At 35.8% G+C, this 26781-nt stretch overlaps 1 protein-coding gene and 1 long non-coding RNA gene across 4 annotated transcripts in view; one reads left to right on the top strand and one right to left on the bottom strand.

The window, feature by feature from the left end:
* The window catches only part of PRKAA1 (protein kinase AMP-activated catalytic subunit alpha 1), a 38451-nt gene extending 16625 nt beyond the window's left edge, over window positions 1-21826 (top strand). The window contains exons 2-10 of one of the 3 annotated variants that reach the window (XM_025387699.1): window positions 6253-6394; window positions 8357-8450; window positions 8884-8928; window positions 11996-12140; window positions 14728-14815; window positions 16524-16748; window positions 18974-19460; window positions 19572-19698; window positions 21193-21826. In XM_025387699.1, the coding sequence (XP_025243484.1) occupies window positions 6253-6394; window positions 8357-8450; window positions 8884-8928; window positions 11996-12140; window positions 14728-14815; window positions 16524-16748; window positions 18974-19460; window positions 19572-19698; window positions 21193-21437 (1598 nt within the window). In that variant the 3' untranslated portion in view covers window positions 21438-21826. Of the gene's footprint in view, window positions 1-6252; window positions 6395-8356; window positions 8451-8883; window positions 8929-11995; window positions 12141-14727; window positions 14816-15294; window positions 15838-16523; window positions 16749-18973; window positions 19461-19571; window positions 19699-21192 lie in introns of those variants that run through there. The other 2 variants (XM_025387700.1, XM_025387701.1) reach the window with 2 other exon arrangements.
* LOC112626019 overlaps window positions 1-26781 on the bottom strand; it is a 35466-nt gene that overhangs the window by 7289 nt on the left and 1396 nt on the right. Inside the window, exons 2-3 of the long non-coding RNA XR_003119816.1 lie at window positions 21323-21372; window positions 19745-19801 (exon numbers count right to left, since the gene is read on the bottom strand). This is a non-coding gene — a long non-coding RNA (uncharacterized LOC112626019). The remainder of the gene's footprint in view (window positions 1-19744; window positions 19802-21322; window positions 21373-26781) is intronic.

Raw genomic sequence — 26781 nt, 5'->3', positions numbered from 1 at the left:
CACAGTGGAATAACTATTTTCATTTTAGCATATTACCATTTTTATATAAATTTTTTTGTGTAGCTAAAAAATGTAAAGTGCATATATAACTTGTTTTTCATGTTTATAAGAACATTTTCTATAGTTTTCCTATGAGAGTCTGTTAGGTTGGAATAACAGTGTATTAAACTGTTCTCTGAAATTGGTCAGCCTTTTGTTCTTACATAATACGCTGTAATGAACATATTTATGCACATTTTTTCATTGACTTTTAAATCAAATTCTTGGAAAACTACAGATTAAAAAAAAAAAGATCCTGATCATGTAATTTGTGTGTGTGTTTATGAATTTGAATGGTCTCTTGACATTGCTGTCAGGGCACTGCCCCTTTTCCTGCCACTGTGATACAATCATACTTTTGTTATTTCTTCTATTACTTCAAAAGGGAAGAAGTTATACCACCATACTTTAAAACAATTAATTTATAATTTGATGAAATGCTCAAGTATTAGAAAAAAGTTTTATGGTATATCTTGATTGGTTATGGATTTTGTTCTGTTTATTATGCCTTTTGGGTGGTTGGGGGGCTTCTGTTATTTACAGGTGGGTTAATATTCTGCTCCTTATTACTCGTGAGTTAAATTATACTCAATTCCCTATTCCATAGTTACCACATTCCCTCCTATTTTTGCTAATTTCCTCCTCATTTTTTGTTATGTGTTCTATAAAATTTCCCATCACATTATTACTGCTACAACCTACTGTTTTCTACATGATTTTAATTGTATTGTTGTAAAATTCTTCTTGCTCTGCTCTGATTACATACCTCCTATATTTTCTTATCACTCTGAAAATAGTTACACATTTTGCTAGTACAATCAATGCATTTCATAGATGAGTTTAATGTCTATTCTTTTTTTGTTTTATTCTTTTGTATTATAAGACTTTTTGCTTTTTCGTATTTACTGTTATTTTTTTCATCATTACAGGCCGGGAAGGTCCCATAGCCCAGGTTGCTTTTGGTCAATACTGTTTTCCCCAGCAGCATTAACTGGCATGTAGGAGATGCTCAGTACATAATACCAAAATAATGAATTTAAGAGAATGCTTTGAATTCTGATTCCAGTTCCTTATTAAATGACAGAATATATGTCCAGAGTTTTGGATAAGCTCCAATTGTTTCTTAAAGTTAATTGAGGTTGAAATTCAGTTGAGCAGGGTATCATAGGAGTTTGGTTGGTTTGTGATGGTTTGGGAGTTCAGGCCCAAATGGATTCTGTCTTAGTATTCGTTCCAAGTCTGAGTCCACCAGTATTATCCAGTACTGTGGGTATTTCCCAGTCTTGTTTCAGCTGAGCAGCTATCAAGAGAAAGTTGTGCCAAGCCAGAGCTTGGAGATTATTGGAGGATGTATTTAGTACCATGCTTCGGTTTCAGCCTACTTGTTCTAAGAAAGAAGGTACTTCCTGAAGCAAGCTTTAACAGTCAAGTTGGCTGCTCTTAATCACATCTAATTAGTACTGGAGATTGGAGAACGTCTTACTAGAAAGCAAAATGTGCTTCATTTTCACAGTTGATTTCAGCTGTGATAATAGGGTTGCCCTCCTTCTTTATCTTGTACATTTCATACTAGACCCCCATCCTTCTAATATAGTTATATCATACTTTTAAAAAACGTATATTTGGTTTTTCATAATTGTGGCTGTGTAAACACTATTTGCTAAGTCAGTATCTATGACTATGTTTTATTTCTTATAGAACTTTAATTTTTACTGGCATTCATGAATTATCTCATTTTTTCGTTTAATTTTTTTTAACCTAAGGCTTAATTTCTCACATCTTCCAGTGCCTTTGTAAAATTTCTCAATATGATATTCCATATTTCTAAACTTGTTAGATTATCTCTCCTCCTACCCCCAGAAATAACTATTTTGGATTCTTTGTCACATTCCTATCTGGATTTGTTGCCTTCTAGGCCTTCTCCATATCTGTTACTGTGACTTTGCTTCACCATTTTGAGATTCTCTTAGTTTTTCTACTATATTGGATCCCTTCTTTACTGGATTCCATGCCATCTTTCTTGGGTTTCTTCCTCATTTTGATGGAATATATATTCTCCAGTAGGTTCCTGAGAAAGAGTGCACAAAGGTTAAATTTTTGGAGACTTAGCCTCATGACTGTCTAAATTCTACTGATGCTGATCATAACACCAAAAGACACAATCCCTAATGCCATAATCCCAAATGTTGAAATACTGAAAGATCAAAATCTCCAAACATCAGAATCCCTAAATTCTAAAAATCTCACACATCTGAAATCCTGAAAATCATAATCGTGAAATATTAAAATCCCAAATGTTGAAATGCTGCAAGCCAACACCTGGGGTAGAAATTAGTGCATATTCGGTTGTATGAAAGATAGTTGCATCACTTCACTTGCATCATGTTAGGTGGAACGGATTGCCTTTTTATTGTATTTATTTGGAAATTAAGTATGGTTTAAGGAGTTGGTTTATGGGTGCCAAATTGAGGGGTGGATTCATGAATTTAATTTTAAGTATCAGCTTGACTGGATTATGGAATACCTAGAAACCTGTTAAAGCATTATTTTGGGTTTGTGAGGAGATTAGCATGTGAGTCTGAGTGGACTAGGTGGGGAAGATCTGCCCTCAATGTTGGTAGCCACCACTAAATCGGGCCCAGAGAGAACAAATTGTTGCCTTTCTGAGAGCTGGAACAGACTTTTCTTCTGCTGAATTGGACATCAGAACTCCAGGCTTGTTGGTCTTTGGACTCTAGGACATAACAGCAGCAGCCCCTTGGGTCCTGGTCTTTCAGCCTCAGACTGAGACCTGGTTTGGCTTGGTTCTGAGGTCTTTAGACTGAGCCAAGCTACCAGCATGCCAGGGTCTCTCCAGCTTGAAAATGGCCTGTTGTGGAACTTACCAGCCACTATAACCACATGAGCCAATTCCCCTAATAAATCATCTCTCATGTATCTACGTATATATACATCTTATTGGTTATGTCTCTCTGGAGAATGCTGACTAATACAGATTTGGTATTGAGAAAGCCAAATATCATTCCTTCTTACTGTATTCCTTACAGCACAATGGAAGAGACCCGTGAAATTGTTCCCTTGCAAAAAGTCTGTGATAAATTAAGTATACTAGGCTACTTAATGGTGAAAGAGAAAAGTTTAAAAGCTAATTATTATTGGTGTTGTGAAAACAGAAAATCACTTAATTATAATGACCAAGCAATAATTTCCAAATGGTCAGCATATACTTACAAAATATTTAGGCCACAACTGTTCTAGTCTAAACACAAGTGAATGTTTTGAAGATCACAGAAGTGAATTTGCAAGTGAAAAATATAAGAAAGCTCCCCTGCCAAATTATTCAATCAGGTATGACTTCTGCCCTTTCACACATAGTGCCAATTTGCTATGCTATGTATTTTATCTTTGCCTCATGTCTAATACTGCAGGTATAAATTTTGTAAAGGCTTTTAGAGAATTCTAACTCATTTTATGCACTTTTTTTTTGCATATTTGACTCCATGAAAGTGCATTATCATGATGTGATTTAATGTGTAAGCATTGTGCCTGTACATAAAAATGTTGAAACTTGCTCAGTAAATGAAGAGATGTCCATTTTGTTCATCTGTATTTGTGAAAGATAAAATTTCTCCAGATCTTGGCTCTTTGGGTGACTCTATTGCGGTTTTTGTGCAAGTGGTAGTGACCCATTGCAGTTTTTGATTGATCTTGTCAGAAGATTCAGGTTGTCTGGTATGTCAGATGACCGCAGTTATGAATCTGGGTGCACCTGATTACCAACCATAGTGATATGTGTTTATCCATTTTGCTTTTAATCTATTTCTTCATGAATACAGTTTATCTGTTCCTATTATACCCATGTAACGGTTGTTAGTATACCTGAGTGTTTATGATTGCAAAAATAGGTTATTAGTGCTTATTTTATTGTGTAAAGGGGCCTATGAACTATCCCATTGTGTTTTTATGTTTCTCAAATAAATATTTTAAAAATGGAAATAAGTGTCTTTTAGATAATTTTCTACAAATTATTTTTCCACAATTCTGTTTTTAGGATTTTGTTCTTTTGGGATTGTGATTTTTGGAATTTTAGATTTTAGGGATTAAAAATGGAAATAAGTGTCTTTTAGATAACTTTCTACAAATTATTTTTCCGGAATTCTGTTTTTAGGATTTTGTTCTTTTGGGATTGTGATTTTTGGAATTTTAGATTTCAGGGATTTTGATCTTTTGGGATTTCAACATTTGGGATTATGGCATTTGGGATTGTTTCTTTTGGGATTATGTCCTAAACCCAAATTCTGACACCACTGACTGTCTAGTGATAGCATTTAAAATGGAAAGACAAAATGACTTGATTTTTTTTCCCTTTATTTTTAACTGCATTTTAAAAAATAGAGACTGGGCATAGTGGCTCACATGTGTAATCCTAGCACTTTGGGAAGTTGAGGCTGGTGGATTGCTTGAACCCAGGAGTTTGAGACCATCCTGGTCAATAGGGTGAAACCTGATTTCTACAGAAAAATACAAAAAAATTAGCTGGGTGTGGTGGGGTCTGCCTATAGTCCCAGCTACTTGGGAGGCTGAGATGGGAGGATCACCTGAGCCTGGGGAGGTTAAGGCTGCATTGAGCTGTGATTGTGACACTGCACTCCACCCTGGGTGATAAGAGTGACACTCTGTCTCAAATAAAATAAAAAAATAAAAAATAAAAAATGAAAAAACAGAAAAAAAAATAAAAATAGAGAAACCAAAAAAACTAGAAACCACATGCACATGAACCAGAATTTCAAAGGTATAAGAGGTTATGGATGGGGAAATGTATCTATGGCATGAGAGTCTGTTGGGATGATGGAACTGTTCTGTATCTGACTATATAATGCTGGTTACACCAATTTCTATATGTTTTAATATCCATATAAATGATACTATAAGAAAAATTTCAGTCTATATGTATGATAGGTTAAAAGGTGAAAAATTAAAAGAATTTAAAAATACAAAAAGGTGGGCCGGGCGCGGTGGCTCAAGCCTGTAATCCCAGCACTTTGGGAGGCCGAGACGGGCGGATCACGAGGTCAGGAGATCGAGACCATCCTGGCTAACACGGTGAAACCCAGTCTCTACTAAAAAATACAAAAAACTAGCCGGGCGAGGTGGCGGGTGCCTGTAATCCCAGCTACTCGGGAGGCTGAGGCAGGAGAATGGCGTAAACCCGGGAGGCGGAGCTTGCAGTGAGCCGAGATCCGGCCATTGCACTCCACCCTGGGCGACAGAGCCAGACTCCGTCTCAAAAAAAAAAAAAAAAAAAAAAAAAGTATACAGCGAAAAAGAAATCTCCTTTCTTCCTCTCTTCCTTTAGTCTTCCAGCTTTATTTTCTGGAAGAAACCACTGTTACCAATTTCTTATGTATTCTCCTACGTAATCACTCTTAAACATCTGAACATTTGGGATGAATCTGGCAAAAGAGAAAAGAACTTACATTTGCTTAGCTATTTTCTGAGAATGCTAGATAACTACTCTTATAATATGTCTAAATATATTATGACTTTTGTTTTGTTGAGACAGCATCTCAATCATCACCCCAGGCTGGAGTGCAGTGGTGCGATCTGGGCTCACTGCAACCTCTGCCTCCTGGGTTCAAGTGATTCTCCTGCTTCACCTCCCAAGTAGCTGGGATTACAGGCATGTGCCACCACACCCAGCTAATTTTTGTTATTTGTTTGTTTGTTTGAGACAGAGTTTTGCTCTTGTTGCCCAAGCTGGAGTGCAATGGCATGATCTCGGCTCACTGCAACTTCCGCCTCCCAGGTTCAAGCTATTCTCCTGCCTCAGCCTCCTGAGTAGCTGGGATTACAGCTGCGCGCCAGCACGCACCACCAAATTTTTGTGTTTTTAGTAGAAACGGGGTTTTACCATGTTAGCCAGGCTGGTCTCGAACTCCTGATCTCAGGTGATCTGCCCGCCTTGGCCTCCCAAAGTGCTGGGATTACAGGCATAAGCCACCACGCCCGGCCATTAATTTTTGTATTTTTTAGTAGAGATGGGGTTTTGCCATGTTGGCCAGACTGGTTTCGAACTCCTGACCTCAAGTCATCTACCTGCCTTGGCCTCCCAAAGTGCTGTGATTACAGGTGTGAACCACTGCACCTGGCCAGAATATATGTAAATATATTATTCATCATAGTACTAATTTATTAAAACTACTACTTTTACAGTTGGCAAACATGAATTGACTGGGCATAAAGTTGCTGTGAAGATACTCAATCGACAGAAGATTCGGAGCCTTGATGTGGTAGGAAAAATCCGCAGAGAAATTCAGAACCTCAAGCTTTTCAGGCATCCTCATATAATTAAACTGTAAGCTCTGTTTATATTAAATATAGTCCAGTTATCTTTTCATCTTTTTTGTTAACCTACTTAATGTGACAAGCGAGAAAAATGAGTGACACTTCTTTTTGTTTCCTGAGGGTTTTGAAAAGTTTCTCCCTAGGCCGTGTGCAGTGGCTCACACCTGTAATTCCAGCACTTTGGAATTACAAAGTGGAGGCTGAGGCAGGCGGATCACCTGAGGTCAGGAGTACGAGACCAGCCTGGCCAACATGGTGAAACCCTGTCTCCACTAAAAATACAAAAATTAGCTGCTCATGGTGGTGGGTGCCTGTCATCCCAACTACTCGGGAGGCTGAGGCTGGAGAATGGCTTGAACCTGGGAGGTGGAGGTTGCATTGAGCTGAGATCATGCCATTGCACTCCAGCTTGGGCAACAAAAGCGAAACTCTGTCTCGAACAAACAAACAAAAAAAGTTTCTTCCCGTTCATGTATTTTTCTAACCCCACTGATGGTCATTTAAGCCTATGTTCATGTTTTGCCTTTGTGCTTATCAGCTGTTATCTTCTCATTCTTTCCGGTCTTCTGGAAAGATGCCCTTCTGATAATGTTTGGTGCCCCACTGCTTGCTGTAAAACCAACAATGATCTGCTAGTAAAAACTCTTGACCTCCAAATGCCCACATGATGTCAGTTAGCCTCACTAGCGAGAATGTGGTAGTAGAAAGGGTTTTTCCCCATCCTGCTTATACCTGACCATACAGATAACAAAATTTCAGGAATCCAGTATTTCAAAAGGGCAGTAATCTTAGTGTTGTTTTACAGTTGCCAGTTGTAGAGTCTACAAATAACATATTTCCTGCTCAGCTTCTGCTTTGTTATGCAGGCAATAACTTAAAGCTGCTTAGGTTTTTCTGCTGAACTGGCTAACTCAAATTTGTTTCACTCTCACCTCTTCTCATTTGTTGAGTGCTATGGTTTTAAATACCATCCATATGCTGACCACCCCTAAATGTACATCTCTTGCTTTAAGATCTCTTCTTACACCAGACTCATATGTTCACTGCTGACTTTACATTTCCATTTGTATATTCGCAAGGCATTTAAAACTCAACCCGGCCCAAAATGAACTCTTTATTACTCTCCCAAACCTGCTCTTCCCACAGTTTGCACCATCTTGGCTAATAGCCAGTTACCCAGGGCTAAAACTTAGGAACCATTTTTAACTTCCCTGTTTCTTTCACTTTCTACCATCCATTTCATTTCTTCCTTCACAATCAAGCTAGGATGTGACTGCTTCCCAGTTCCTTTACCACCGTCAACCTGGTCTCAGCCACCTTCATCTGTCTCATGAAATCCTGAAGTAACCTCCTGTGTCTACCTTTACTGTTGACAGTTAATTCTTCACACTGCTGCCATAGTTTTCCTTTTAATATGCCAGATCACATGACTGCTTAAAACGTATGATAGCTTTTCATCTTCCTTGGAGTAAAAGCCAAAGCCTTATCATGGCTTGTAAAATTGTGTCCTCTGGCCTGCAGTTAACACCTTTGACTCTACATCCGATTTCTCTCTTAATATTCCTTGAACATGCCAAGCAGGCTTCTACTTGGGGACTTTTGCAGTTGTTATTCCCTCTCCTGGGTTCACTTTCCTCCTAATTACATAATTTGTTCCCATTCTTCTTTTAGGCTCAGCTCAAATGTTACTTTATTAGAGGCCTTCCTTGAGTACTCTGTATACAAAGATTCCCCTCAATTTTTTTTATTTTTCTTCATAGCATGTTCCACCACCTGAGATATTGCTTATTTATTTAGTGTCTGTTTCCTGGTTCCTGGAACATGAACTCCATGAGAGCAGAGAATTTTTGTTTCCTGCAGTTTTCCCAGCTCCTAGCATAGTACCTGGTATACTATAGGTGCTTAGTAAATATTTATTGAATGAATGAATATACGTGTTTTAATATTCGTAGACAATGTTTTCTCTCACCAGGTACCAGGTCATCAGTACACCATCTGATATTTTCATGGTGATGGAGTATGTCTCAGGAGGAGAGCTATTTGATTATATCTGTAAGAATGGAAGGGTAAGCTGTTCTGATTTAATTCTTTATGTATTTTGTAACTCCCCTTTATCCTTTACTAGCATCAAAATGTCAGCAAGCAATTTTAAGAGGTCTATTTAATAACCAGTTCCCTTAGTCATATATTTGTTTAGAATCATAAACTGTTTAGAACTAGAAAGGATCTTCAAGATTATCTCCTTAGCCTGCTTATACAGATGTGGATACTGAGCCTCATGGCTTACATGTTTGCTTACAGTAATGTGATTTATTAATAACAGAATTGGCTTGAGTCCCAGAACTCATAATCCTCAGACTTATGCTTCCAGAGTATACAAACACTTTGTATATGTATCTTAATGTAATTAATCCTTACAAAATATATTATTACTTAAAGATCTAGGCCTTGCTAGTCAATTCTAGCAACATTTAAATTGCATTCATGTTTTGGTTTCAGAAATCTGATATACCTAGAGTAGTAAAAACAGGCTCCATGAAGGAGGTAGGAATTAGATACAAAGAATTTAGAGGTGGCAGGAATTTTACAGGACATTTTGAACACTACCTTAAGTTACAGATACAAAAACTCAACACTGCCCTCTGCCCATACTTTTTCTCATACCCAGGTTATGTGGTATGCAAAAGCCCCTTTGTGGGAGAGCTGTATCTAGCCCTGAAAAGAAAGCTTGTCTCACTCCCAATCTTAAGTTATTTACATTACTCATTAATTTGTTCTATATAGCATGTCTGTTTACTTTCAACAAAATCAAACTTATTAACCAAGTTAATTTTGATTTTACTATTTCTTAATATGATTCATTTCTATTTCAGGTACTCCCCTTCTTTACTCCTGCTTCTCCTTACCAAAACAAACAAACAAACAAAAGTTCTGCCTGGAGAAATGGGAAACAGGCACAATTGATATATTTTTTTCTTATCTTTTCTGTTATTTATTTCTTGGTTTTACCTTGTGGGTGTTTCTTCAGTTTTACCAGTTGAATATTAAAATTTCAGCACCCATATTTTCTATTTCAAAAGTTTCTTATTTTCTGAAATTTTCATTTCTTTAGTCTGCTGTTATTTGCCTCACAGATGTAATAACCTAGTCTGAGGATGGCATTTTAAAACAAGTTTTCCTCCGTTCCATCTTGTTCTGTACCTTCTGTGCTCTCTGCTCCCCATTTTTTTCTGTTCATTTTATTCATTTTTGTCTTTGACGCATGGCCCTTTTTCAGACATTTGGTGATTCTTGGCTGTCCACTAAATATTTAAGAATGAGGTACTAAATGCCAGGCTTATGTGGGTGGAACTTATTGATTGCTGGCTTTTCCCATAGCTTGAATACGTAGGGACTTGTCTATTTTATTACTGCACACCAAATGTTAATAATAACAAATATGTTTTCTTGGATCAGATATTTGCTCTAGAAGAAACCTTCCCATTTCCTTAAAGGCCTTAGCTTAACTGCCAGTGCTGCAGGAACTGAGTGGGGAAAAGAGATGCAAGTCTCACTAGTTAGTATGTTGATTTTCTCTTAGCCCCCATGTTTTCCTTAGGATGCCTTATCCCTGCCATGGTGTCCTTGAGAGCAGAGCTGGTTCAGCCTTACTAAATTATAGGTCTTATTTCCCAATATGGGTGAGTTTAAAAGCTTCTTTCTTCAAGCACTTGTCCTGTTTTCAGCTCATCTCTCACTTCTACCTTGAGCAGTTCCCTATGTTTCCAATTTCTGAGGCTTCCCGGGGCTTTGTGTGCAGACGTTTATTTTTTCCTGGTTTCTACCCCTGTAGGCTTAGGTTTCAGCTTTCTCTTGTAGGCTTAGTCTTTATTACTGTTCATCTATTGTCCTCTTTGGTGACTCCTCTTGAGTACTGCTGTCTCTTTTGTTCTTTTTGTCTTTATATACCTCTTTTATTGCTGATGTCATTTTAGCGATGTTTCAAGAGTTGGAGACAAAAGATTTAATCTGCTATGTTTAATTGGAAATGTATTTTGACTTTTCTAATCTTTCTTGATAGACATCCCTTTCTCCATCCTTTGTAATTGTACTTGTTATGAATACAGTATAATTTTCATTTTCGTAGTCTGCCTAGTTATTTTACTTTTTATATTTTGTTTAATCAAGTTTTCTCCTACTTTTTCATATTTGAACAAATACTCTTTTTTTCCTCCATGAACTTACAAATCTTCTAGAAATAAAAGTATTAGATTGCCAAAGGATTAATATTTTTCTAGAGGAACGGTATCTTATAATACTTTCTTTTTTCAAAATAAATTACTGATTTGTCTTTTCTCCCAGATTATCCATGCCCTTTAAGGTGTAAGTCTGGTTTTAGAATGCCAACTTGTGACCTGTGTTAGAGAATTGCATATTGGAGTCCTTCGCTTAGAGGATTTATAGCTTATTTATTAAATATGACTTCTTGGGAGCAGGCACATCCAAGTAATGATTGTCACTTATGTTGAAAAAAGTGATAAGAATATATGGATACGTAGAGAAGTTTAAAAAAAATACTTCAGGCTGCATGCAGTGGCACATGCCTGTAATCCTCAGCACTTGGGGATGTTGAGGCGGTAGATGGCCTCAGGAGTTCGAGACCAGCTTGGGCAACATGGCAAAGTCTTGTCTGTATCAGAAATACAAAAATTAGCGGGCTTGGTGGCATGCATCTGTGGTCCCAACTACTTAGGAGGCTGGGGTGGGAGGATTGCTGGAGCCCAGGGAAGTGGAGGTTGCAGTGAGCCGTGATGGCACTACTGAACTCCAGCCTTGATAACAGAATGAGACTGGGTCTCAAAATATAAATTTAAAAACCAAAAACAAACAAAAACAAAAACAAAAAGGTAGTTGCTACATAAGATTTTTTTTCCAGCAAGCATATTAAACATAAAATGCTATGATATTTTATTAAATTAATTAAGGTATTTCTTGTTAAAATATCTTATATTTTGGGACATATAGCAACATAGTTGCATGCTGGTTTATGAATAGTGCTTAAATATTACTTCCTCATGGTCTAAAATAGTATCCCCCACCCCACTGTCACTCACTGTACCCATATTTTGCTTTGTTTTTCTTCAAAACAGTATCACTCCTTCAGACTATATTTATTAGTCTATTTTCATCAACTTGATTAGGGCCTTTGTTTTATTCATTGCTGTGTAATGAATGTCTAAAACAATGTGTAGCACATTGAAGGTATTTAGTAAATATTTGTTATAAGAATGAAAAATTAAACATTTCCAGCTTATAAAAGAAAATATGCCACATTTCAAGTAGATATTGAAATTATTTGAAATAACTCATGAGATATAGAGGAAGGCAAGCTGTTACAATGTAGTCATATGCAAATGGTAATATTAGAAACTTGAGTTACTGATTTGGGTTCCAAGACCATCTTAGCATTTCTGTTTTGTGCTACAGGTATCTCCTCCTCCTGTCAAAAGTATCTCATAAGTTCATTTGGAAGATTTTCATGTATTTTGACAATTTTATATGTTGGAGAATTATATATAGGGCAATTTACTTTGAAAGACACACCTTTAAAATGCCTCTCTACTTTTCTTAGCTGGATGAAAAAGAAAGTCGACGTCTATTCCAACAGATCCTTTCTGGTGTGGATTATTGTCACAGGCATATGGTAGTCCATAGAGATTTGAAACCTGAAAATGTCCTGCTTGATGCACACATGAATGCAAAGATAGCCGATTTTGGTAAGCATAATTTTATAGTTTCTTACGTTCATTTCTAATGTTCTTATAGTTTCAATGAACCTATATAAAATTCTTCAGATAACTGTAAAAGATTACATAAAGTAATAGACTGAGTATGTCAAAGTATTCTATTTTGTCTATGAACATACAAAAATAAGAAAAGCTAAGAAATCATCTTTTCTTAGGTTTAAATGCCTTTATTACTATTACTATCATTATTATTATTATTATTATTATTTTTTTTTTTTTTTGAGACGGAGTCTCGCGCTGTGTCACCCAGGCTGGAGTGCAGTGGCGCAATCTCGGCTCACTGCAAGCTCCGCCTCCCAGGTTCACGCCATTCTCCTGCCTCAGCCTCCGAGTAGCTGGGACTACAGGCGCCCGCCACCACGCCCGGCTAGTTTTTTGTATTTTTAGTAGAGACGGGGTTTCACCATGTTAGCCAGGATGGTCTCGATCTCCTGACCTCGTGATCCACCCGCCTCGGCCTCCCAAAGTGCTGGGATTACAGGCTTGAGCCACCGCGCCCGGCCTATTACTATTATTTTATAGAGACAGAGTTTCGCTTTGTTGCCCAGACTGGAGGGCAGTGACGTGATCATAGCTCAATGCAGCCCCAAACTGCTGGGCCAGGCGACCCTCCTGCCTCAGCCTCCTGAGTAGCTGGGACTGCAGGTCTGCACTACCATGCCAGGCTAACTTTTGTATTTTTGTAGAGACGGGTTCTCACTATGTTGTCCAGGCTTCTCTCGAACTCCTGGCCTCAAGTGATCCTCCTGCCACAGCTTCCCAAAGTATGGGGATTACAGGCATGCACCACTGCATCTGGCTCTTTAAATATCTTTAAAATTAAATTTTAAACAACTTAAGTTGGTAGCATTAGAGAGACTATTCAAAAAGAGAGTATTATTTGTGAAGAGAAGGTAGCCGCTTTATTTCCAGTATGTTCAAAAGAATCAAGTATGGAGAAGAAGGAAAGTGAGTGGGATGAAATTATTTAAAACTTTGAAAGCCAGAAGTGAACTATGTGAATTATAATTAGTTAAAGTTATTTAAAACAATTTTTTAATTAAAAAAATTTATTTAAAAATTATTTTAAAATGTTTTAAATGATAGTAAATTATAATTTGTTTAAAGAACATTTTGATTGTTAAAAATGAATTTATTTTGACTGGGCATGATGGCTCACGCTTGTAATCCCAGCATTTTGAGAGGCCAAGGCGGGCGGATCACCTGAGGTCAGGAGTTTGAGACCAGCCTGGCCAACATGGTGAAACCCCGTTTCTACTAAAAATACAAAATTACCCAGGCATGGCGGTGCACGCCTATAGTCCCAGCTACCTGGGAGGCTGAGGCAGAAGAACTGCTGGAACCCAGGAGGTGGAGGTTGCAGTGAGTCGAGAGTGTGCCACTGTACTCCAGCCTGGGCGACAGAGTGTGACATGGTCTCAAAAAAAAAAAAAAAAAAAAAAAAGTTTGTTTTTTCTGTATTTCCTATATAAATTGCCATTGACCTTACTAAACCTAAGTGAAAAAGGAATCTCTGCACTTCTTTTCTTTAGGTTGGTTTTAGTTCAAATCAGATAAATTTTTTTTGTTTGTTTTTTGTTTTGAGACAGTCTCACTCTGTCACCCAGGCTGGAGTGCAGTGGTGTGATCTCTGCTCACTTCAGCCTCCGCCTTCCAGGCTCAAGTGATTCTCCCACCTTAGCCTCCCAAGTAGCTGGGACCACAGATGCGTGCCACCACACCCAGCTACATTTTTTTTTTTTTTGTATTTTTGGTAGAGATGGGGCTTCATTATGTTGGCCAGGTGGACTCGAACTCCTGAGCCCAAGTGATCTGCCTGTCTTGGTCTCCCAAAGTGCTGGGATTACAGGTGTGAGCCACCATGTCTGGCCCAGAGAACATTCTTATAAATATTTTCCTTAGTTTTGACTACATCTATATATCTATATTTACACCTATATCTACTTAAATGTTTAGATATTAACTGAAAAATGCCAACCAAACCTGAGCTGGTTGTTTTGGTGTTTCTTTCTTTTTTCTTTTCTTTTTTTAATAGTAATTGGCTTAATTATTTGAATTTCTTATTCCTCAGTTGATTATTTTTATAGGGTGCATTTTTGAGGGAGCAACGGTTTCTTTTTGGAGTAAAACTATGAGGGAACTTTGAAATTCAAAATTACTGGCTTTTTTAAAAAAATTTTTTTAAAGAATCAGAACAGGATTAATAGGAACTTTGAATTTTAATCCTTCTATTCATCTGTTATAGATTATTTTCCCTAGTAATTTCTGTATTAATAAAACTTAAACATGCCAGGTTTTTTCTAATAAGCAAAATAACCAACAGCTTAATATTTGCATTAAACTCTAACAGTGCACTAACTTTAAATGTTGAAATAGATTACACATTTTAGGGCATAATGGCAGAATATTTGGCTACAATAGACCATAGGATTTTGTTGAAGCAAATAACAAAATGATGATTTGTCATTTTTAATGCAAACTCAATTTTACTGTTTAATGGGGTTTTAATTTTTGTCTTTGGGAAATCTTTTGAGTAGCTGATTTTGTGCACTTTCAGGTCTTTCAAACATGATGTCAGATGGTGAATTTTTAAGAACAAGTTGTGGCTCACCCAACTATGCTGCACCAGAAGTAATTTCAGGAAGGTAGTATTTGATACCCCACCACCCTCAATACATTTGAAATTGTCTTTTTATCCTAGATTCTGTCAGTCTATAGTGTCATAGTTAATTCTAACGAAAAGAAAGAAAAATAAGGCTTATTCTTAACCACATTTATATGTGAATGAGGGTTAAGGACTACAAGTCAACATTATATTAAAGTTGTTAGAAGAGAGTACATTAATTTTTTTCCCAGGTGGAAGAAATGGAAAGTTTAAAACCTAGGGTGTTTAAAAAGTAGGTAAGACACTGGAAACTTGAATAATGCAAACATATCTAGTAGTTAGAAAAGGATTACTATTTACTTAGAGGAAAAATCAAACATGTAATGTGTAGCTTTCATTTTTTACATAGATGGCATTTTGTAGTACCTTTATGTTTCATGATAAAATGTCTTGGGGAATTGGGCTGAAGTAATCTTTAAACTTCATTTATGTTGAATCTTTGTTCTTTAAACCTTTTAGAGACTGCAATATTATAAGAATTTTAACCTCTCAATTTACTAATTACCAGCATTGAGAACATGAAGATATTTGTATAGTGTCGCTTTTTGAATAGTTTGGAAAACAGGAGAATTTAATATTTTTAAGAGTAACTCTTTGTCCTTCACTATACTACTGAAATTGAAAACAGAAGCTGAAGTTTGCTAGTTTTGTAATGAACTTTTAATAACTTTTCATCCAAACCATGCTTATTTGTGTGAATGTTTCCCATCTTGATTAACTCAGAATGCAGAAATACTGTTTTCTTTCTGTTTTCATAAGCTTGTTGGCCTAGACTGCTCAAAGAAATGAGATCTGTGTAAAAACATGGCTATGAGTAAGGCAGGAGTACCTAATTTTAGATTTGTCAAGTTTCATCTTTTTTTAAATATTAATGTCAAAAATTCTTTTAAATATTTTTAAAAAATTGTGTTGTCTGTCTTAATTCTTTTAGGAATAAAACAATTCAGGACATGGAGACTGTGGAAAGTGTTATTTAAATTAAAAAAAAGTGTTATAACTGTGCATATATGCAATGGGCTGTTACTGAAATTTAGTTTTTCTAGTTTGGATAAGGTCTTTCTTCAAGCTCTTGGTGTATGAGAACTTTTACTTTCAAAATAATATTTATCGATCAGTTCAGCAATACATAACTTTAAAGAAATCCTTTTCCTGAATCCAAACTTTGAATGGGTGATCTAACTAGTCTGCGGTTAACTACAGTGCACTGCAAATGAGATTTAAAAAATCTGTGAACCAGTTTGCCTGGCTTTCTTTCACAGCCTCAGGATCCTTTCACCTTGGTGTAAGGGGTCTTGCGTTATTGGGATTGTGGATTCAGAGTCCATTACTAAAGAACATTCTCAGTCGATGAAATATCACTTAATCTCTCCTCTGTAACAAAAACCAATGGTTTTAAATTGAATAGTGATATGTTTGTTCAAGGTTTGGCCCTATTGTTAGATCCAATCAGGGCCATAGTAAATAGTAGAACAGAATTTTAGCCATGGTGTGTAATTTACAAAACTTCTTGACTTTTGTTTTCAAAGATAATACTAATGGAATTAACTTTATGTGTAACATGTAGTAGTGGCTATAAAAACCATATTCTGCTTATGAATTCTTTATGAAATATCCATATTTGAAATTTTTGATTAACTGATCCTTAGGTTAAAATGATTCCTTAATCCAATTGTTATTTCCTGTTACAGATTGTATGCAGGCCCAGAGGTAGATATATGGAGCAGTGGGGTTATTCTCTATGCTTTATTATGTGGAACCCTTCCATTTGATGATGACCATGTGCCAACTCTTTTTAAGAAGATATGTGATGGGATCTTCTATACCCCTCAATATTTAAATCCTTCTGTGATTAGCCTTTTGAAACATATGCTGCAGGTGGATCCCATGAAGAGGGCCACAATCAAAGATATCAGGTAATAAAGCAATTTGGAAGTTATCAGATCTAATAGTATCCATGATAAAAGTTATGTGAAAAAAAAAAGTTGCAGAACAGAATATACAGTATAATCCTGTTTTTATGTGAAAAAATAGAGTGTAGAGACACATTTTATTTTGTTATTAAAAATACATAGTAAACTGATTACCTTAGGGAAGTAAGAATAGTAAGAGGGAGGGCTTTCACTTTTTACTTACACATCTTTGTTTTGAAATGTTTACAGTGAACATTATATTACTTTTTAAATTAATAAAAAAGCTAATGAAAGGCTGGTGCGGTGGCTCACACTTGTACTTCCAGCACTTTGGGAGGCTGAGGGAAGATCATGTGAGCTCAAGAGTTTGAGACCAGCGTGGGTAACATAGAGAGACTCCATATATATGTATATCTTTTATTTTTATTTATTTATTTATTTTTGAGACAAGGTCTTGCTCTGTCACCCAGGCTGGAGTGCAGTGTTGTGATCATAGCTCACTGTAGCCTGTAACTCCTGGGTCAGGTGATCCTCCCACTTTAGCCTCCCTAGTAGCTGAGAATATAGGCATCCACCATCACGCCTGGCTGCTTTTTGTTGTTGTGTTCTTTTGTTTTTTGTTTTTGTTTGGAGTGACAGGGTCTCGCTATTTTTGCCCAGGCTGGTCTTGAACTTCTGGCCTCAAGTGATCCTTGTGCCTTTCCCTCACAGTGTTGGGATTACAGGTGTGAGCCCATATGCCTGGCGTTAGGATTAATACTTTTCAGTAGTAAATTTGTGGGTTGCTATTTGATTTCTTATCTCATGAATTATTGTATTTTTTTTTTAATCCCAAGGAATGAGAAAATTTTAATTTAATTGACATATTTTTCCTGGTAGTATACATTGAATTACATGCAAAATTCCTATTTTGTAGGTAAAAGTCAGTATTACCAGTTTCATCTGGTTCAACCTAATAGTTTAAATTAGACAAAAATGATGATGACAAATTTTCTTCTCAAATTTGGGTGAGCCATTTCTGATGAAGACTTAAACAATTTTACTGCAAGCTTTGTTTCTCCTTTTTTTTTTTTTTTTACCCCCTATGGAAATTTTGGTCTCTTTTGGTCTTCTAATGGCTAGACTGCACATTTATCTGAGAGGGAAGAAAGAAATCAGATATGGATCTAGGAATAGTAAATACGAAAGCATTAGTGTAATGAAGAAGAAGGAAAGATTATATGTGGAACTTGAAGCTTGATTACTTTCCACTTACACACATGTTTTAGACTAGCTAAAAAAGAGACCATCAATGGCAGGGCATTATTTTATCACCAAAGGGAAAGGACAAATCATTCTCTAAAATTTATATTTTAAGATATCTAGGTAAGAAATGTTTTTGCTTGTGTTTTACCTATTTTTTTCCAATTAAAATGTAATACATGACAATTAAAGACTTAGAAAAACACCAACAAAAATAGAGGAGAGAATAAAAATTATCTTTAATCCCATGACCCAGAAGATAACCATTGTTCTTTTTTTTTTTTTCCTCCTCTGGATTTTATTTAGTTTTAGCAAAGTGTTTGACATAGTTCACGTCAAACATATTCTTAAATATATGAAGTTAGGGAATTAGAATAGGAAATCATTCAGGGTATGGCCTTTCCAGTCACATAGAACTGGGTTGTAATCCTGGTTCTGTCACTTACTGTCTTTGTGACCTTGAGCACGCTCGTAGATTTTTTTTTTAACCTCAGTTCCTTCATTTAAAACAAAGAGATATTATCTTCATGTAATTGTTTCGATGATGAGGGGAGATAATGTATATGAAGTGTTTAGCATAAAACTTAGCATATAGTAAGTACTCAATAGTTGTCTACTATTTTTGTTGTTATATTATTTTCACTTAACATATCAAAAGAGTATTATAATGAAGCTACCTAATAGGTTCTCTTTCTAAGCTGGAAATAAGCTGTTCTTTGTCATTGTCATTGTCATTTGTCCCATAACTTTTTCCCCCCATTGCTACATCAGTGCATTCTCTCTCTTAAAACTGGAGGGAGATTGGAGCATTTTCCTCAACATACACAATGAAGTGCGAGCTAGAAGAGGAAAATTTCAGTGCAAAAAGTGACAGTAATACAGTATGAGTATAAATATAAATTAGGTCATATTCTAAATTCCCCAAACTTACTTTCAGTCTCAGCTGTATTCAAAATCATTCTCCTGATCCTGCCTTTTTCTCTCAGGGAACATGAATGGTTTAAACAGGACCTTCCAAAGTATCTCTTTCCTGAGGATCCATCATATAGTTCAACCATGATTGACGATGAAGCCTTAAAAGAAGTATGTGAAAAGTTTGAGTGCTCAGAAGAGGAAGTTCTCAGCTGTCTTTATAACAGAAATCACCAGGATCCTTTGGCAGTTGCATACCATCTCATAATAGATAACAGGAGAATAATGAATGAAGCCAAAGATTTCTATTTGGCGACAAGCCCACCTGATTCTTTTCTTGATGATCATCACCTGTCTCGGCCCCATCCTGAAAGAGTACCATTCTTGGTTGCTGAAACACCAAGGGCACGCCATACCCTTGATGAATTAAATCCGCAGAAATCCAAACACCAAGGTGTAAGGAAAGCAAAATGGCATTTAGGAATTAGAAGTCAAAGTCGTCCAAATGATATTATGGCAGAAGTATGTAGAGCAATTAAACAATTGGATTATGAATGGAAGGTAAGAAAGAGATAACATTTTGATTATTATCATATTTGGCAAACCCACAGTCTATAAAATGTTTTATAGAAGAATTACTTTTGACTTGGTTTTTGTTATACCGTGTGCTAGGTTGTAAACCCATATTATTTGCGTGTACGAAGGAAGAATCCTGTGACAAGCACTTACTCCAAAATGAGTCTACAGTTATACCAGGTGGATAGTAGAACTTACCTACTGGATTTCCGTAGTATTGATGGTATGTACGTCACACAAAACAACATAGATTAGACATTGTTACTAACTTGATATTTTACTCTTTGATTCTTTTGAGGCTTCTTGACTTGTTCCTAGTAATTCAACTGCAAAGGAATAGAAAATGTGACTTCTTGTGCCTTTGCAATATTAACATTTATGAATCTTATTATTGTAATCTTATAGCATATTGTCCTTTTAAGATTATCATCTTGTAAAATCCTTAAAGCCAGGTGAAGTCTGATCCTAAGGTGATAGTTTTCTGCTGCATTTGTTTTCTTGGTGTAGTTCATTTTGGTAAGATAAATGTTTTATTTAGAAATAAATATTGACTCTTCTGTAAGCTTTTATTTATTATTAAATAAATTTTCAGTTAAGAATGAAGTTACAGCATTTCTTCATTGGCCAATTCAGTTGCATTAAGCTACAGTGTTGAGCATAGGTGTGGTGGCTCATGCCTATAAACAGCCCAGCACTTTGGGAGGCTGAAGTGGGAGGATTGCTTGAGCCCAGGAATTTGAGACCAGCCTTAGCAACATAGTGACACTGTGTCTTTACAAAATATTAAAAAAACAATATATATAGTATCACCTTTGCTTATGGAAGGTTGCATAGAATTATTAGATGAGGTTCACCTATGAAATTTTTTCTTCTATATAAACTAAAGGATAGTACACACATAGTAGCAGAAAGACACAGGTTTGAGGCATGATATGTTGGCCAAACCAGTTTGTCTGGTTATCTTGAGGTCTATATAGTATGTATCTGCTAACATATACTAATGCAGTCTGAAATCTGAAACACAGAATATGTTTTATTTTTCTTGTATTTGGATCAAATTTGCAACCTTAGTTTTACTAGTACTGGGGTATACCAGTTGAATGCCCATTTTTGTTTTTGCATTGTGTTCCCAACCTTAGTTGTTCTTTGATTTTTATTCATTGGAATTGTTGCTCTTTTATGAAATACTAAATGAAATATGAAGGGAAAGTGGAAAGTAAAAAGCACTAAGCCGAGCATTGGGAGAGTTGGGTTCTAGACTTACCTTTTTGTTCATTTGTTACCTTGGGCAAATCACTTCTCTGGTTTTCTTATCAATAAAGTGAGGGGTTGGATGAGATGGTTTCGAGTATACCTTCCAAATTTGAAGTGCATTGATTCTATGATTTTAGTATAGAGGGATTACATTTTATTGCTATAGAATAATATTTATTAATCCCTAAATTGTTGGTTTACTGGGCTCTTAACCTTGGATTGCAGCTGATGAGTAGCTATACTGTACCCAACTTTGATTAGCCATCTTGAGAATACATACTGAATGTAAAAAAGGTGAATAGTTTAATACAGGCTCATTGACTCTATTTTAGAAGGTATTTAGAATAAACGTGCTCTTGATAGCTGGCCAGCAGCCCCACTTAAAGAAGCAAATACAATACTGTTACAAAACTTTTTGGGAGAAGGTCATAGACTATAATAAATTGAAATTCTTTTTACCCAGATGAAATTACAGAAGCCAAATCAGGGACTGCTACTCCACAGAGATCGGGATCAGTTAGCAACTATCGATCTTGCCAAAGGAGTGATTCAGATGCTGAGGCTCAAGGAAAATCCTCAGAAGTTTCTCTTACCTCATCTGTGACCTCACTTGACTCTTCTCCTGTTGACCTAACTCCAAGACCTGGAAGTCACACAATAGAATTTTTTGAGATGTGTGCAAATCTAATTAAAATTCTTGCACAATAAACAGAAAACTTTGCTTATTTCTTTTGTAGCAATAAGCATGCATAATAAGTCATAGCCAAATGCTTCCATTTGTAATCAAGTTATACATAATTATAACTGAGGGCTGGCGTTCTGAAATGCAGTTTGCACAGGGATTGGAACATGATTTATAGTTAAAAGCTAATATGCAGAAATGAATTAAGATCATTTTGTTGTTCATTGTGCAGTACGTATATAGCATAATATACACAGTGAATTATAGGTCTCTCAGGCTCACCTGATTTTTGGCTATTTTATATTTAGTGTACACAGGGCTTTGAAAATATTAATTTACATAAAGGCCTTCATATATTATTACATGTTATATATTTGCTTCATACATTTATTCAATAAATATTTGCCTAGAATTCTCAAGACCTTTATAGGTGATTTTGTTTTCTGGGCTCCTTAACTTCTTAGCTAGTATCTTCCAGCAGTACTAACAGTCTAGATAACTTCTTCCATATCCCTCCCTCTTTGTTTTTTTGAGACAGAGTCTCACTCTGTCACCTAGGCTGGAGTCTCCGCCTCCCGGGTTCAAGTGATTCTCCTGCCTCAGCTTCCTGAGTAGCTGGAACTACAGGCGCGTGCCACCACACCCGGCTAATTTTTTGTATTTTTAGTAGAGACGGGGTTTCACTGTGTTGGCCAGGCTAGTCTCGAACTCCTGACCGCGTGATCCACCACCTTGGCCTCCCAAAGAGGTGGGATTACAGGTGTGAGCCACGGTGCCCGGCCTCCATATCCCCCTTTAAAAATTCTGTAGTGTATGGTAAGTCATATCAGATATCAGATCTAATTTAAATTTTATTTTAGCTTTACAAGTCCAAAAACACAGAATTTATATATTCAGATACTCTAGGACTAATTTTAATCTTAAAATATTCCCACTATATTCTGTACACAAAATGTTCTTTTTTTGTTACAAGAGCTGAGTTGCATATACTGTAAATAAATCATATTATTTTTGCCAATTTCACAAATTCCTATGGCTCATCATGTCAGTCATTATTGAGTATATGCAAACATTGCTAGTTATTTGATTATGTATCTTTTAAGTTGATTCAGTGCATAGAAAGACTATCTCTTACAAACTTTAAGTGCTCTGATATGACTTCCCCCCCAAATTTTATCATGAACATTTTTAAAAAGAGAAAAATCGAAAACCTGTTCAGTAAGCACATGTATATCTACCACTTAGATTCAGCAGTTGTTAATGTTTTGTCATTTGTTTTCTCTATACCTATGTATAGATACAGCTATTTATGCATATACATGCATATATGTGTGTGTGTGTATATGTATATGTGCTTTTTTTTTCCTGAACCATTTGGATGTTACAGACATATCACCGTGAAAATACTTCAAGTATCTCCTACAGATAATGACATTCTCCTAAAAATCCATAATATCATTGTAAAATTAATAATTCCCCAATATCATCTAATCAAGCCATATTTAAATTTCTGAAGTTACCTCCAAATTTCTTTATAGCTGATTATTTCAAACCAGGATCCAATTAAACTTTACATATGACACTTGGTGATAACTCTTTAGTTGGATATAACATTATTATTATTTTGATAAAATGTGGAACAAAGCAATTCTATTAATAAGTGGTCACATTTGTTTTGGGCTTGAAGTACTTTTTAAAGATACTGGATTTTCCTAAGATTTCTGATTTACATTGATATTTTCTTTTTCTCATTCTTAATAATTGCATCACACAATAGATGTAAATGAAGATTTAGTCACCTCAGATAAAATTGGTATCATGTGTATGATAATATTGTATCATTTATATTTGCCTTATGTTAACTTTAAGAAATTGATTTTTTTGTATTAATCATTTTCCCATTGCAACAGAGCTATATTTTTTCTATTTTAAGAATCATATTTTAGGATTATTTTTGGCAAATACAGTGAGCACTTATGTAACCAGATGATAATGAACTCAAATGTCATGATAGCTTGCATAAATGGTGACTCTAGTAGATTTGACTTAAGCACTTCTAGAATCATGCACTGAATTCAAAAGAAAAATCTTGCTGCTTTTTATCCGGGGCTTGTTCTATTCAACTTCTAATTTGAAAGCTGTACAAAGTAATAGAAGTTCCATTTAAATATGAGTTCAAAACTGTATTTATAACTTGTTATGTAGCCCTCTCTGTAGGGGATTCTAATTTTACTTAGGGTCTCTAAATGCAGCATAATATGTTCCTGATGTTAACCGAAGACTGTATTTTTAAAGTTACAAATTTGTATATAGAATTAAGTAATGGCGCTATATAAGCTGTTGTGGGGAGGAGGGAAGAAAAGGAGGAACCAATTAAATAGGACCTTCTAAAAATTGTTAATTTTGTAAACTTTGCTTCTCTTATAAGTTATTGTGATTCAGTTTAGTTACTGCATTTTATTTTGAAAATATTTAAATATTGCACTTCTATAAATAGTATGATAAATGCACAGACAATTGCAGTAAATTCTTTTTTAAGCTAGGATATTTGAAATGACAACCTTTGGTTAAGTGTGTCAAGGTTGCACAGAATTTTCACAATTTTTTTGTTGTTTGCAAATTGTTACTAATATTGAAGAGGGAGGTAAGGGAGGCAATGCAAATGATTTTTAATCTTTTTTTATTATCTTTTCAGCAATTTATATTTTTTGTGACTTTATGCAACCATATTTTTACTTTGTCTTGACAACTGAAAGATGTATAAGGTTTTTTTTTTTTTTTGCCAGAAATGTACTGTATACATAGTTTTAAATATAACAGATTTTACTGATGTGTAAAAATTTTGCCATTAAAATAATTGATTTCTCACTGAGAGGAACTTTTCTACCAGGTTGGGGCATATGGGAGCTTAATATATCATATCTAATTTAAAATAATTTCAGTGAAATAAACTCCATTGCTTTTACTTAACTTTTTCTTGAGATGCTTTTGTAGTTTTTCAGAGTTTTAGATGATTTTATACAAAATCCTCTGCCCAGCACTGCTCTTTTTGATGTTGTAGTGACACCATTCACATTGAATTACTGCTTGGTAGCCTGTGGCTATATGTGGGAACTCCATGCATCTGTGTTCTGACTGGCACCTTTGGAATGAAAGAAAAGTGTGTGCTGTCCAAATCTTTTTTCCCTTAATTCCTTCCCTCCTCTTCCCACCCATAATAGAAATTTTATTTCCACTGTGAGTTCTGACAAGAATGAAATTCTACATACAACGTAACTGTAAATTGTTGGTAGGTAGAAGTTAATATTTGTGGTTCATGTATATTTTGACCAGAGTATATTTAAGTATACAATTTCAACTTCCTTGATTTAGAAATATGATATAATAAAGAAAAACTTCATTTATAATCTGTTACAATGTACTTATGTTTTTTAACTCTGGGAAAACTTAGTGGGGAAAAAAAAAGGCTAAGTATCTGTGCACCTTTCTTTTTAACAATGTACCAGCCAGGTGCGGTGGCTCACACTTGTAATCCTAGCCCTCTGGGAGGCCGAGGTGGGTGGATCACCTGAGGTCAGGAGTTCAAGACCAGCCTGGTCAACATGGTGAAACCCCGTCTCTACTAAAAACACAAAAATTAGCCAGTGTGGTGGCGGGCGCCTGTAGTCCCACCTACTTGGGAGGCTAAGGCACGAGAATCACTTGAACCTGGGAGGTGGAGGTTGCAGTGGGCTGAGATTGTGCCACTGCACTACCAGTCTGGGCGACAGAGCGAGAATCTGTCTCAAAAAAACCCCACCAAAACAACAACAACAACAAAATGTACCTAGAAATAGAAAATATAGTGCCTGACCACATTTAAGTTCTCAAACATTGTGATTTTTGTCTTGACTACATGAGTCTTGATTTCATCTAAAAACCAACCACTTGAACAAAACATTATGATAGATACAATAAAAGCCAAAGCAACTACCATTTATCAGTTGCTAACACTTGATTTGGTTATAGTCCTACTACTGTTAGAATTCAATTAGTATTAAATATTGTATCCACATGGCATTGTTAGGCAGGGGCTTGTGCTAGATTGTTGACACTCTGTTATCTTTAAAACAACAAAAGAAAACTGCTAAAGAGTGTTATGAATGTATGTAAGGTTTTTTTTAGGGAATGTATAAATTGCTATAGGTATTTACCTTGGCTGTACAAGAATTGTCCAAGAAATTCTTGTTTGAAAAATCAGAATTTTTGAAGTCTTATTGTAAATAAACTTCAATTTACTGTAAATGCCAATAAATTATGACTAAAGGATTTTGGCAAGTGATCATGTCTTAAAAAGACAGCATAAGACATATATTAAATACGTTAGATGAATCAAGATCATAGACCAGTCAGAGTTAGTAGAGAAGTGGTGAGTGAAGTATAAAAACTTAGTGGGAGCTACCCTTAAACATAGTAGTGGAGATCAGGGTTAGGTTACTTGAGAAATTTAGCAAAGACCCCTAGGTAGGGGCACAGCTTCAGGCACCACTTACTCGCTCTGCAAACTCTATTCCTTCTAATGGCTACTATGAACTAATGACACTATGAATGTGACCATAAGATAAATCCTCCTCTGGATGTCTTGTTAGAGAGGTACATGTTTTCTTATTTAAGACTTTCATAGACATACATACAGAAAAGTGTACAAATAAGTATTTGGCTTAATGAATTTTCAGTGTTCCAGGTATACAGGAAACATGACCATGTAAACCTCTAGGCAGATTAAGAAACATTGCCACCACCTTAGTGTTTTTCATAATTAATATCAGAAGTAAACGGTCACTTCTGCCTTCTGTAAGTAACACAGACTAACCGTGGTACAACGTAGGAAGGCAGTGCATAAGGATGTGAATGCCAGGAGTGAATGCCATCTTGGAGCCTGGCTACTGCAGTCATGCATTGATCGTTTTCAAATATTACTGGTTCACTTATGCAGCCTGCACAAATATTGACGTATTTAAGCAAACAATGTAAGTAAAAGTCACAACTAATAATGACTGATATCACAAAATTCTGGAGATACTGGGAAGCTGCCAAGATCATTATGGTGAATACCATTTTTCCAAAATCATATTTTTTTTGCCTAAAGTCTTGAATTTTGTCATTGGCAACAAACTCAATTTTTTTTTCTCTTTCCTCCCTCCCTCCTTCTCTCCCTTTTTTCCTTTCCTCTTCCCCTTTCCCTTTCCTTGTTTTTCTTGAAGTTACGGATTCCCTTCGTTCATTTTTCAAGAAAGGTTTGTCAAATACCCAAGTACTCATCTTAGTAAAATTTGTGTTCCAGGAAAAAAAGTAGTTAATAATGCCATCTCACAATAGCTCTTCTTTGAT

This window comes from Theropithecus gelada, chromosome 6 (assembly GCF_003255815.1).
Source record: "Theropithecus gelada isolate Dixy chromosome 6, Tgel_1.0, whole genome shotgun sequence".
Taxonomy (NCBI): Eukaryota; Metazoa; Chordata; class Mammalia; order Primates; family Cercopithecidae; genus Theropithecus; species Theropithecus gelada.
The sequence above is the reverse complement of the archived record's forward strand: the minus strand, read 5'-3'. Positions and strand labels throughout refer to the sequence as shown.